At 39.4% G+C, this 12536-nt stretch overlaps 1 protein-coding gene across 5 annotated transcripts in view; it reads left to right on the top strand.

Moving 5' to 3' along the window:
• The window catches only part of AFF2 (ALF transcription elongation factor 2), a 437890-nt gene that overhangs the window by 388766 nt on the left and 36588 nt on the right, over positions 1-12536 (top strand). For 4 of the 5 annotated variants that reach the window (XM_074962630.1, XM_074962634.1, XM_074962635.1 and 1 more), the window contains 3 exons: positions 3639-3801; positions 4328-5347; positions 7488-7612. In XM_074962630.1, the coding sequence (XP_074818731.1) occupies positions 3639-3801; positions 4328-5347; positions 7488-7612 (1308 nt within the window). The remainder of the gene's footprint in view (positions 1-3638; positions 3802-4327; positions 5348-7487; positions 7613-12536) is intronic. The other variant, XM_074962632.1, reaches the window with a different exon arrangement.

The raw sequence follows: 12536 nt of genomic DNA, 5'->3' as shown, positions 1-12536 counted from the left end.
ACACGTTTTAGATGCGCATGTACTGGCTACAGTACCTATTCACTTCCAGATACACTTCACAGTATAGGTTATGTTTAAAGGCCTGAATGATCTGGGATCTGGCTACTGAGAGACCAGCCTCTCCCACTTTGATCCATTGTAGTAGTTTTTATCCATTGTATCAGACATAATGTAGAGTGAACTTTCCACTGCCCTCAACAGAGCATTTCTAAGGTGTAGAGCCCAGACCTGAGACTCAGGAGACATGGATTATATTCCTGGTTTGGCCACTGGCCTGCTGATTGACCTTGGCCAAGTCACGTCACCGCCCTATGCCTCAGTTTCCCCATCTGTAAAATGGGGATAATGGTGCTTATCTCCTTGGTAATGCACTTTGATCTCTACTGAGGAAAAATGCTAGATAAAAGCAAGGTATTATTATTATTTAATTTATTTGCTCTGTCATTCAGCCAGAACCCACATTTGCGAACTCTAAGAGCACCACAGAAAGCTTGCATATTTCCTCATATGTTGAAATGTTTCCTCAAATGTTGAAACCTCACAATTTCCTGACCTGCTGATATGATTAGCCAGCAGGTCAGGAAATTGTGAGGTTTCAACATTTGTTTCCATCCTGAATGGGCATGACAAGCTGAAATACTGAAACTTTTCACAAAACAAAAAGGTCCAAAAATTTTCAATTCAGAAATGTCAATCCAAAACATTTTGACATTTTCAGATGAAAATATTTATCATCACATTGACGTGTCAACATTTTGTGGTTTATTTTCATTTTTGAAGACTGAAAAATTTTGGTTTTCCAATTCGATTTGGGGGTTTTCATGGATTTGTCTCCTTTTCTCTCGCTTTTTCTGACCTCTTTTCCACTGGAAAGCAGGGGAAAAGGTAGAAAGTGTGAAGAGGTGGGAAAAACCTAGCTGTCACCCATTTTTACTGTTTCCCCCCTTTTCTAGTTGGAAAGAAGATTTTTCCTCATATTCCAACACTTTGTTACTGTTTTCTGTCTTTTACTAGTTAGAAAGCAGGGGGAAAATGTGAAAAATGAATTTTTGTCTCCAGACGGAACGACCCCCCTCCCCCAAACAAAATCCCAAAACTGAAAAGGAAAACTGGAATTTTTTGGTTTACAAAAATTGAAATGAAGCACAAAATGTCTAATTTCATTTGCAAATTCAGTAATGCCCCCCAAAAATCAAAAGCAAAATGGTCAAAATCACCATATTCCTAAAATTTTGATGTTGGCTAATCCATTTCTTTTTCTTGTGGGCAAAAATGTTCATTTGATAATTTTTTTGACCGGTTCTACTATTAATTTATTGGAGTGAAGTTTCCCTGGGTTTGGTTTGGTTTGGCTTGGTTTTTGTTTGGGTTTTTTGTTTTTTGTTTGGGTTTTTAAAAATACTTTTGTGCATTTAATGAGCAACTAAGTTAGTGGTCTGTCACTACCCAAGCAGATAGTTGGTTTCATAATGAACCACAAAGCACTCAGATGTTTTGTCAGTGGACATGAGACACATTTGTAAATATAACAAAGCTATTAAAATGGCAGGACAGGTACCTGATCAGACTTTCATCCTGCATTTTTGTAACCTCCATTCTTAGGCCTCAATTCAGCAAAGCACTTTAGCATGTTCTTAACTATAAGCATGGGCTGAAGTCACATTGACTTCAATAGGACTAAGCACCTTTCCTGACTAGAGACGCTTTCCCAAATAAGGGCCAAAGTGAGTCAGTGGGTCAGTGACAAGTAAGAAACAATTCATTAATATTGTGATAAGTTCACGATCACTTAGGAATTTGATGGTTGCTGCTATACTGGAAACTGTGGCTACTCAAGCCTTAATAGCTATGCCAGGGATAGATGATTAGACCCTTTAGTTCCAAAAAGCATCAATCTCTATCTCTAGAGCCAAAGGAGAATCTGCACTAGCTATTAAAAGAGGAACTATAATGCAAATCTGGACAGTTCTGATTCCATCCAACAGAGGGCAATGGTGCACATACATGTTAGTTTATTACCAGTATCTTGATATTAGCCAGGTTGCTAGCATACTTGAAACTTGCAAGTTACAACTTCATTTGTTTTGTTTTTTTCGTTCCTGTCCAAGCAGGGCCCTTTTCATCTGCATAGTTCACTTGAGATGTAATCATTAACATTTAGATTAGAAGAGGAATCTCTTTAAGGATGGGAGGGCATGTTGTGAGAAGAATTTTCCACTCCCACTAGTGGTGAGAGGGGTAGGGGCATTGCAGTGCTTAGAAAGGGTAATTACCTTCCCAGCCATGGGGTGAGGTATGGGGTATACAAACAGCTAAGTACATGGGTGTAAAGAGAAAGTAGGTTAGAAAGAGGGAAGAATTAAGGGGTAGATTGGCTGCCATTGAAGTCAGGGGCAACATTTCCACCGACTATAGTGGAATGGAATCAATTCCACAGAATTTTTATGGCCCTCACGAGTCCAAGTTCGCTGGTTACTGCATCTTTCTTGTGAGGGTTCCTCATGTACTCACCTATGTTGAACTGGTTTGATTGGGGTCAGGGAGAGCACTTCCATACGTGGCTGGAGTCCTTGGAAAAAAGGAGACTAGAAAGTTACGAGAGGGTAAAGTAAGGATTATCGCTCACAGAAAACCCCTAGGCTTGCAAAGATGTTTCTGTATGGGACTCACACATCATCTGATATATTAAGGTGAAGTATTGGATATCCATAAAGGAGTACTAGCAAATTGTGTCCGTTTTCAAACACTTCGCTTTGTCAGCTTCACAAATTTAAAATCAATCAGTTGCAGTATAGATCAGTTGAACAGACATAAAATCTTATGGTTATCTCTCTGACAAAAATCTGAAAATTAAAAATGAGTTTTTAAAGACTCTGATTGGCAAACTTCCATAATACTAAAAACGGGGTTCCTTTACACCCATTGGTGTTAAAATAAATGCTGAAAAAGATGACAGCAGAGGGTCTTTTCATAAATTGGAAGGGGAGGGGGACAGTGCTGAAATGTAAGTGCTCTAGGAATGTTCATTTCCAACAGGAGCTCCATGTTCTTAGTGCACTATCACAAACATGAGTGGAAAAACCAACTACAAATAAAGAATCCGTGGAACCTCTGGAGAGTTGTCATAAATCTGTAGCTTTTGTATCCTACAGTGTAAAACACTAAAAAGCATTCATTTAAAATGAAGCGTTATGTCCAATATTATCTGCCTAATGTCTCTCATTTGGACATCAATTATAAATGTACTGACAAAAAATTTTTTTCCATTTGTAAATTATTTAAGTACAAGTGTTAGCTTTGCAACCCTAATAAGCGCAAATTTGTGGCACTAAGCTGTTTCTCATTGGATTGTTATTATTATTATTTATTATGATTTATTATTTATTATTAACAGCATCATAAATGTGTCCCGTGAAGCATAAACCCAACGTATTTACAAATGGTGGCGGGATCTTTCAGTCCTTACAGAGCAAAATTCCCATTTGAGACTTTGTGGAGTCAAAATGAAGTGAATGGGAATTGTGGCAGAGTACGGACTACATGACCAGGGTCATCACCATCAATTTTCCTAGGTTAGACTTTTAACATAAAAATTGGGCAAGGAGCATATTCAGCTGAATGTCTGTCTTTCCCCGCAGTGGCCTTCCTCTGCAGACAGCACACGGTGCAGTTTTAGCACATTCCAGCGGAGGCTCCGGGAGCTCCAGTGAGTCCGAGAGCAGCTCCGAGTCCGATTCCGACAGCGAAAGCAGCTCCAGTGACAGTGAGTGTAACGAAGAGTCGCGCAGTGCAACTCCGGAGGTAAAGCTATAAATTCAAGCCCCTTCTCCCAGCACACTCTCAGGAAAAAGCCTTGTCACTGAAAGCAAAATCCTTTTATCCTTCAGAAAACATAAAAGTTCTATTCTGTTTATTGTTATTTGCTTTCTTCTCCCTTTATGCTGTCAAACACATGATCCACACACTCTTTTTAGCTTTGGGGGAAACCTTCTGGCCCACATTTCAGATACTTCAGAGAAATATTTAGATTTTTGCCCAGTACCAGAGAAGATTTTATTGACACAGTATTTGTCTGGGACGAAGGAAAGGCAACATGACAAAAATTATATCTTCAGGGACGTGCTTAACTTTTTCATTGTATTAAATTTCTCCAGGGCCACATTGTAAACTAGCTAAGGAAGCCTAATTAACCATACATTCTATAGTAAAAGTGGCAATAATCACTGATTGACGGAAATAAAAAGGCTGTGTTAAAAATGTAATTGTGGTTTAAACTAAAATGCATTGCTTCTCTAAGATTTGTTTCCTATCGTTCTTCGATCTGCAGCCTGAACCTCCCTCAACAAACAAGTGGCAGCTGGATAAATGGCTAAATAAAGTGAATCCCCATAACAAGACCATTATCAACAACCAAAATGAGACTCATAGCGAGAACAGTTCTCAGTCTCAGAGCAGCCAACAGACTGAAGGACAAAATAAAGGGAAGCTTAATAACAGTCTGCCCCAGACCGATTCCAAAGACAGGGCCGTCCTTAGTCCCATCCGGGAGAAAGCCAAACCACGAGTTACCCAGAAAACTCCAGAGGCAAAAAGCTCCAAGCAGAAGTCACCAGCTCATAATGAGCCAACTTCACAAAGGACTCCTGGGAAAAAACAACCCAAAAAGGTAGAAAGGACTTCCAGTGTAGAAGAGTATAACTGGCCCAAACCAAATAATACCAGCAACACTCCCAAAGAAAAAGATACACAGGAACCACCAGAGCAGCCAAAGGTTCGCACAAAAGCAGCCGTTGGAAAGACAGCTCCAAGAAAAGAACCAAGGACTAGCACGGGACTTGCTTCTGAGAAGAAAAAGTACAGAGGCCCGAGCAAAACTGTCCCTAAATCCCGTGAATTTATTGAAACCGATTCATCTACTTCTGATTCAAACACAGACCAGGAAGAGAGCCTGCAGGCTAAAACATTACCAGCTTTCAGTGGGCCTGCCAATGGCATCAAAGTAAAGGACTCCAGTAGTAACATCCTCAGTGTAAGTAGTTTAACTAGTAACAGCAGCAACACATCAATAGACCAGACCAGCAATGATTTAGAGGAACAACTCTTTTCACCGATCCCAATTGTGCAAAATGAACTTCTGTCCCCGCTGAGGGAATATGAAGAACTCAAATCCCTTTGGGTGAAAATAGACCTTAGTTTACTCTCTAGAATACCTGGACAAGAGCCTTGTGAGACCGCGGCTGTGAAAACCGAACCACGAGAGGCAAATGTGAAACACAGGCGACAATCTCGAGAGTCCCCCACCACAGCCGCTGAAAAGCCCTCCACAAAATCCAAAAGGAAGCACAAGGTAAGTCATTTTTATAGTCCAAGGGAAACCACTCCATTTCCGTGTGTCAGCTGAGTAGGCACCAGATAGAACCTCGGTGATCTGCATTTCTTCATACCCGCCCCAAAACCTCTCCACAAAGATTTAATTGAAGAGACAGTTCTGTAGAGCTATCATATTACTAAAATATGATTATTTTTTTACAAAAGATGCTACACTACATTTACCAGTGCATTGTGAATTTTCATCATAAACTATTTAAAACCAAACTCTAATTGTCAAAATCAATGAACAATGTATATTTGGTGATGTGTCGCACTTTCCCATTCATTTGCAGTGGTCAGTAGTCTGCAGTGGGATTTCCAAGAACTAGTGCAAATTACTGAGGTTTGATTGTACCCAGAAAATGTGACTTCTGTTTGGAAGGCAGGTTTTTGTTGTCTGGAGAGTTACAAGCTGATTCACCACTGACTTAGGCACTGCTTCATTCAAATCAGTGGAGTAGTACTGGCTTATGCCACTGATGAATTCTGACTTTAAAATATAATTTTGTTATATAAACAAATGTGATTTATAGAAATACGATTTGCTTAACTAGCTGCTCCCCCTTTGCTACTACCTGAAATGAAGAATATATTTTGACTTAAGGGACTATGTTTTATCATGTGTTTTATGTTATTTATGCCCAAGGGTATCCTGTCTTGTGGGATATGACAGTATGCTTCAAACTAAAATGTGCTTTCAGAAAAGAAAGGGAGGTTTTATATCATAAATGAATTTTTGTAGAGGGATTTTCCAGCTGAAATGGTTATGCTCTGGTCTTTCAGAGAGAAGACATCATTTAATATTTTTATACCCCAAATTTTATAAATCACTGGGAATGTGACTTCAGCTGTCAGTTCTATTGGCCTCTTGAACTGCATTAAAATGCTGATTTAGAGTAGTCTGATGATAGAAGGAGGGAGTTAATACATACAAAGGCTTGCAGCCCTTACTCATGTGAATACTCACATTGACTTAGGTGGGAATATTCACGAGTAAGGTCTGCAGGAGCTGAATCTCTGGTTTTACTCTGGCCTATGCATTAAAATTATGCAGAAAGAAAGGCATTGTGTGAATGTGTATTTTGTGTGCATGCACATGTGTGCTGGGGTTTATGCGAATAATATGCTAATAACTTGTAGATTTGCTAACTCAGTGGGGCGATAGTCAGTAAGAATCCTGGCTAGAAGAAGACTACAGTACCGGTAGCTAAACCTAGGGCTCAAGGAATATGATGAGTTATCTAAAAGAGTGGGGGAACCTCCTCACTGCATTAGCTGGGGCTTTGGATCAGGAACTGCCAAGATGAAAAGGTACATTCTCTGGGTGGATGGGCATTCCACTAGAATGAAAATACTCAGCTGAGTATTAAAATAGCCTTTTCTCTTCCATTTTGGTTGTTGTGTGCTCATCAGTATCACTGTTCACGGTGACGCAGGAGAAAGCAAGTTAATTAGGGTTTGTGCTGCACGTGTTTAAAACATGGCATGAAGAGGCTGATTTGGGTTTCAAAATCATTTTATTAAAAGATTTATTTAAGGCACAAGCTCATGGGCTTGAGAGACGGTATGAAGGTTCCAGTGACAGAGCAGTAATCAGCTTTACTTATATCTTCTTAGTTCAGGCACTGAGGTCATGCAACAGGGAATCTGTCAAGGTAAATTTTGAACCATCTACCCCTTGCTAATCACTACCACTTTAGGGCTCAGGCCTGCAGCCTCTCAGTCATCTGTGTAATCCTTACTCATGAAAGTTGTCTCATTGACTTCAAGTATATTAATGAGTAAAAGATATTCATGTGAATAAGATTTTGCAGGATCAGGTCCTTAGATCTTGATTATTTATGATGCAATACAGAAGCAAACTATAGTAAAGTGAGGCATTTGCTTTACAATTATCCATCTGGGTGAGTTTTTATATAACTTAGTCATGTGTTTGCAACACAGATCAGCACATTTAGGCCTTTTTTTTTTTAGTTATTTTCACTTCTCTTAGATATCAGTATTTTAGCTGCTGCTACTACAAAGGAATTATGCTGAGATTCTTGACGTTCTCTTAATGGTAAGGTGAATTTGTGCTTAGATGCGGCATTATTCAAGCTGCTCTTGTTTTGTTCAAGCAGTCTGAAAGCTTGGATACATTTGTTGAAACCAAGAAACAGCGCCTTGAGGACACCTCAGCCTCATGCCTACTTCCACCGTGTATTTCTCCGATACCTAATCACAGATTAACCAGCACTAAAGAGTAAGTATTTCTTAATACTAAGCTGTGATTTAATAACCATGCTCTTCAAAAGCATTTGTTGCGGAACTCTGTGATAAAGCATGGCTGTTGCCCAGTGGCTTGGTGTCATTGCTCCCCTCTGTCATGTAGAGGGAACCATGTTTTCTGAATGGACTTGAGCTATCCTTTTGCTGGGCTCGCGGAAACCACAATATCACGGAGGCACTGAAGGGTGGATATACACGTGTAACCTGTCCTCTCAGCCAGGTCTATGCTGCCCTGATTATCCCTACCCTGAACACCGGGAGTTTTCTACCGAAAAAGAAATCTGTTTTCTGAGGGCCAAATCTTGGTTTTACTGACACCAACAGTGGCTTTGCCATTAACCTCAGTGGGATCAGGATTTGGCCCTTATAAATAGATGTATATAAAATAAAATGTTGGTTTTGTTACAGTATTGTCTGATTCTGGTTATGGAACAAAGTCCTTATTCTAAATATGATTCCGCCTGAACTATGGAGCAGTCCTGCCAAATGCCGAGTGGAGTCCTGGCATGTTAACCTCCTACAGTACAAAGCTAGTAGAAAGTACTTAACTTTAAGTAGCACTTTATTTTCCAGGGTACATATAACCGTATAATTGGTATCTCTCTGAAGTATTGCATTTTGTTTGAAATGGCTATAATGCATCAGCAATCAGGCACCACATGAATTACATTTAATAGTATTATAATCACAGGATTAACATTCTGTAAATAGAGAGAAAGCCTATCAGTTTTGCACTTTTATTGGTTTCAGAGGTGTAACTTCTGATTTCCACTGGGGCAAGCAAAGATTCAGGCCCAGAAAGTACATGATCTTGGGGAAAAGGTATCACAGTGTCAATATTTAAATTTATGGAGAAGTTCTGAATTTACTTATTTAATTCACATCTTTTAAAGCCATTAGGAAGTCTACAGAGCAGATTATAATCTTATTTATACTGCTTTAGTTAGAGTAACTCCACTTTGTCCAGAATTACACCACTGAAAATTAGATCAGAGTCTGGTCTTCTATGTCATTGAGTCTGGAAAAGGCAGATGATTTGTAGGTGATGGTGTGGTCCATAAAATGTTGCACATTTAGTAAGCATGATAATGGGTGTTCCCAGTTGTCATTCCTGAAAATACAATGAGCTGAGATATATTGCAGAGGGAATCAAAAATTATCCATCCCCACCAGTTCCATTATCCATTACAAAAAAAATTCTTTCCCTGTCTCAAATAAGCCCTAGGGATCCACCCCCAACCTGATGTTTCTTAATTTGAGCTTGTTTTCCAGGTCATTAATTTGATTCCTTAGAGCTTTCAAGCCTTTGGTATTCTCGGTTAAAATATAATTGTGTCCATCAATAGTTATTTCCATATGTTAGCTTTTTCTCTCGCCCGCTGTGAATTGTGAACCAAAATTTTTTGACTCCTTAGCCACTGACGTGATTGAGGCCTGGATCACGTCGAGTTCATTATTAATATCTTCCAAGTTCATTTTAAACAAATCCTATGTTGTTTGATCATGCAGGTCTGCAACTCCCAGTGATGTGCAGCTGAATGTAGATCAACCCTGATCCCAAAACTAGGGGATTGAATGTGTAATGACAAATTTCTGCATAGCACTAGATTATTTTTAAGCATTCAGGAGCAATTCTATTTTCCATCAAGGATAAGCTACAAAAAATGAGTCCAAACCAGTCACTGATTCAGAGGTAGAGGGGAAATAACACTGCAGTTGCAAAATAGTAAAAGAGAGGCATATCACTTAAGCCCCAAATTTTATTCCCAAAGGTTCTACATATTAATACAGTAGAGCCTTGATAATCTGTATTTAATTATTGTGAGAACTATTGTGAAATAGCAAGTAAAGCCCAATCCCACAATCCGAGTGAATTAATCTTTGCATGTATGCAGACCCTCATTGGGCACAAGGATCCACCCACACAGATCCGATTGAAGTATCAGGATCCAGGGAGTTATATTTTTAAAAGTATTTAGGTGCCTAGCAATGCAATAGGTGCCTACTAGGATTTTCAAAAGTGCCTAATTACCTTTAAACCTGGCCGTCAGTGAACAGAAACAAGAGAACAAGCTAGGAGACCATATCACAAAGACAGGTTTTTAGAAAGCCACATGCATCAATGTTTTGGAAATTAAATGCCTAATTTGCACATGCTGTTTCCATAATTGCACAAGTAAACTGGGTATTGGCATGCTCAGATGGTCAGTTATGCACCTAATAACCACTTGCACACACAAATACCCCATTTTCATTATGCAGCCATAGTAATTGCATAAACAATTAGGCATCCATGTGCTTGTATATTCTTATACATAATCCTGAGTGTTTGCCTTTTCCCAGATCTGAACCAAGATATACTATATATAATTATTTTAATAATTGCAGTTCAATTTTAATTATTTCTAATATATCATAACGTGCTAGCGAATGTATTTTTAGTAACATGAAACCTCCATATTACACTAGGGGCTTGAAGTCAATGGGAGTCTTTCCGTTCATTTGTGGGTTTAGGGTCATTCCCTAGGATACTAAATCTTTCTGAAAAGTGGGAGGAGACCACCATTTTTTTTTTTTTTTTACTGTGAATTGTAAAGTTTGTAAGTTAGGGAGGATTGGATGCATTAATTTTATACATACATGATGAAAATTGTATTAACTCCATCTTGGTTTTTCATTTTAGGGCAGAAAAATAACATTTTTGTACAATCTTTCCTTATTAAGTCCACAGGATAACAGAAGCAGAGAGGAGAGAGTATTTAGTGGTTCAGAAATTAAGTATTGTATTCCAAGAGTATAGGATCTCAAGTTGACCTAAATATCTGTTTTCCAGAGATTGCTTTGGACACTAAGCATACAGAGCTTTTTTTTAATTTAATAGATCAGCCAACCATTTTGCACTAGCAATTTTATTTTTGTTATTATTTTATTATCTTTGTTAATACAGGTATTTACTTCCAAGAGCACATGCAGGTGATGGCAATTAATGTCTGGCTACCTAATTTGTGGGCACAGTCCAGTTATTAGACAGCTCCTTGCCAGCATTTGTACATGTGTAACAACACCATCAGTTATTTGCAGATATGGGATTCTGGTTTTCAAATTAAGCCCATACAGCCCAAACATGCACAACAGCGAGCAGACAAGAGTCTGTCTTAAGCAGTCATTTTAGAGTATTTCTAAGATTTTCAGTATATGTTTGTTTGACCTTTAGTTAAAGATGCACCTGTACTAGGCAACATAGATTTGCTGGTCCCTTGGGTAGTCACGACAGCTTTCATTATAGTGTTGTTCACAATAAAACTACCCTAGTACATCTGGGACAAAGACTGCAGCTTCATTCAGTTGCTGCCACATGGTCCAACCTCATGTGAGAGTGACCTTTCCCTGCTAACCCCCTGCAGAAGATTAGATACACCATCACTGTGAAGCATTTCTTTGGGGACAGGGAGAGTGGAAGGAAGGTAAAGCCAAGTGATTGGCATAGACAATGGCTTTGTCTCACTAATGGGCCAGAGATACTATAGCAGACTACAATGAGTGGATAAAGTAAGGGTAAAGAATGGCCTCTTGAAATTCGAGAGTAGATGAAAATTCTTCATCCTTCATACACAGGCTCCCTTGTGGCTTGCTTCATACCCTACAATAAACAAGACTGAAAAAACCAGACAGGGAGATTTCTCATTCCTTGATAATTGGCCTTCTCTGACACAAAGATTAAACCCTGCAGCCATCAGTTCTGCTTGTATTTTTTTCGTGCATTTTTATGTTTCTCTCTTGATTATAAATATAATTTAACTAATAATCATGTCAGCAAATTAAATCATTGAGTCCAGGTGTTTATTGCAATAAATTCATTCAAAATTAGTGATTACTGCAATGAAAGACCAGTTTGTTAGCTCATTAACAACCCAAAGCAAAGTGACAGTCCAGTTAACTACTGGTAACAATTGATTTCACAGAGGTTATTGTTAACATCATGAGTCTGAAGTGGACAACACTGCTACAAAAGCTATCAGTTTAATTTCTCTGAAACCCTGTTTGGCTTGAAAGGGCAACCAAGGAAATGAATAACTGCAGCTGGGGCTGAAACAGTCAAAGGGCTTTTGCTGTTTTAATTTTTATATATAGATATAGATAAAATATCCCCGTGTGTGTGTGTGTGTATGTGTGTGTATACACATACACGCTCACTCTCACTCACACACACACAGAGGAATATTTTTGGGGTGGCTAGGTTGAGGCCCCGCCTCCCACGGAATGATTTGTATGCCAAATCTGAGTAGCTGCACCTGTAACTGAGGTTTGAGCCCACAACTGAAGTGAGTGCCCCAAAAATGGAGGCCAGCTCTCTGAAATATATAAGAACGCTAGCCAAGAGAATAGACAGCTGTCCTGGCAGCTGCTGCCTTTTCCAGCTACACAACCACCAACGCTGAGCCTATTCTAGATGTCATTTACTTCCCCCTTAGTAGCAGCAACTGGGTAATGCTAGCAAGGTTGTTATGTGGCTGCCTAAGATTGCCCCCTTCCAAAGGTCATAGACTCCACATAGCCTGAATTCCAAAAGCTGGATTACGAAACTATCAAGGGAGGCTCTGAGCAACCTTGACATCCTAAAGCAGGGGCTGGATTAGGTCCTAAAGTGGGGGATTGATTGACCTTCAGTCTTTGTGCAAAAACTTTTGAAGTGGGCCCATCAGACCCAACTCCCTTTTCTCCAACAAAATGTTTATTGGGGAGAAGAAGAGCCCCTCAGACTTTCCAATGTGGGGACAGGATCACAGACTCTACCCTAACTTTTCTTTCACAAGTGGACTCCATTTCCCACCTACCTTCCAGTACCCTATTGGCGCGGGCACACGGATGGATGGATGGATCTTGGGCTAGGCCAGAGC

The sequence above is a fragment of the Natator depressus genome, chromosome 9 (assembly GCF_965152275.1).
Source record: "Natator depressus isolate rNatDep1 chromosome 9, rNatDep2.hap1, whole genome shotgun sequence".
NCBI classification, from domain to species: Eukaryota; Metazoa; Chordata; order Testudines; family Cheloniidae; genus Natator; species Natator depressus.
Note: the sequence above shows the minus strand (reverse complement) of the source record. Positions and strands in the feature narration are given on the sequence as shown.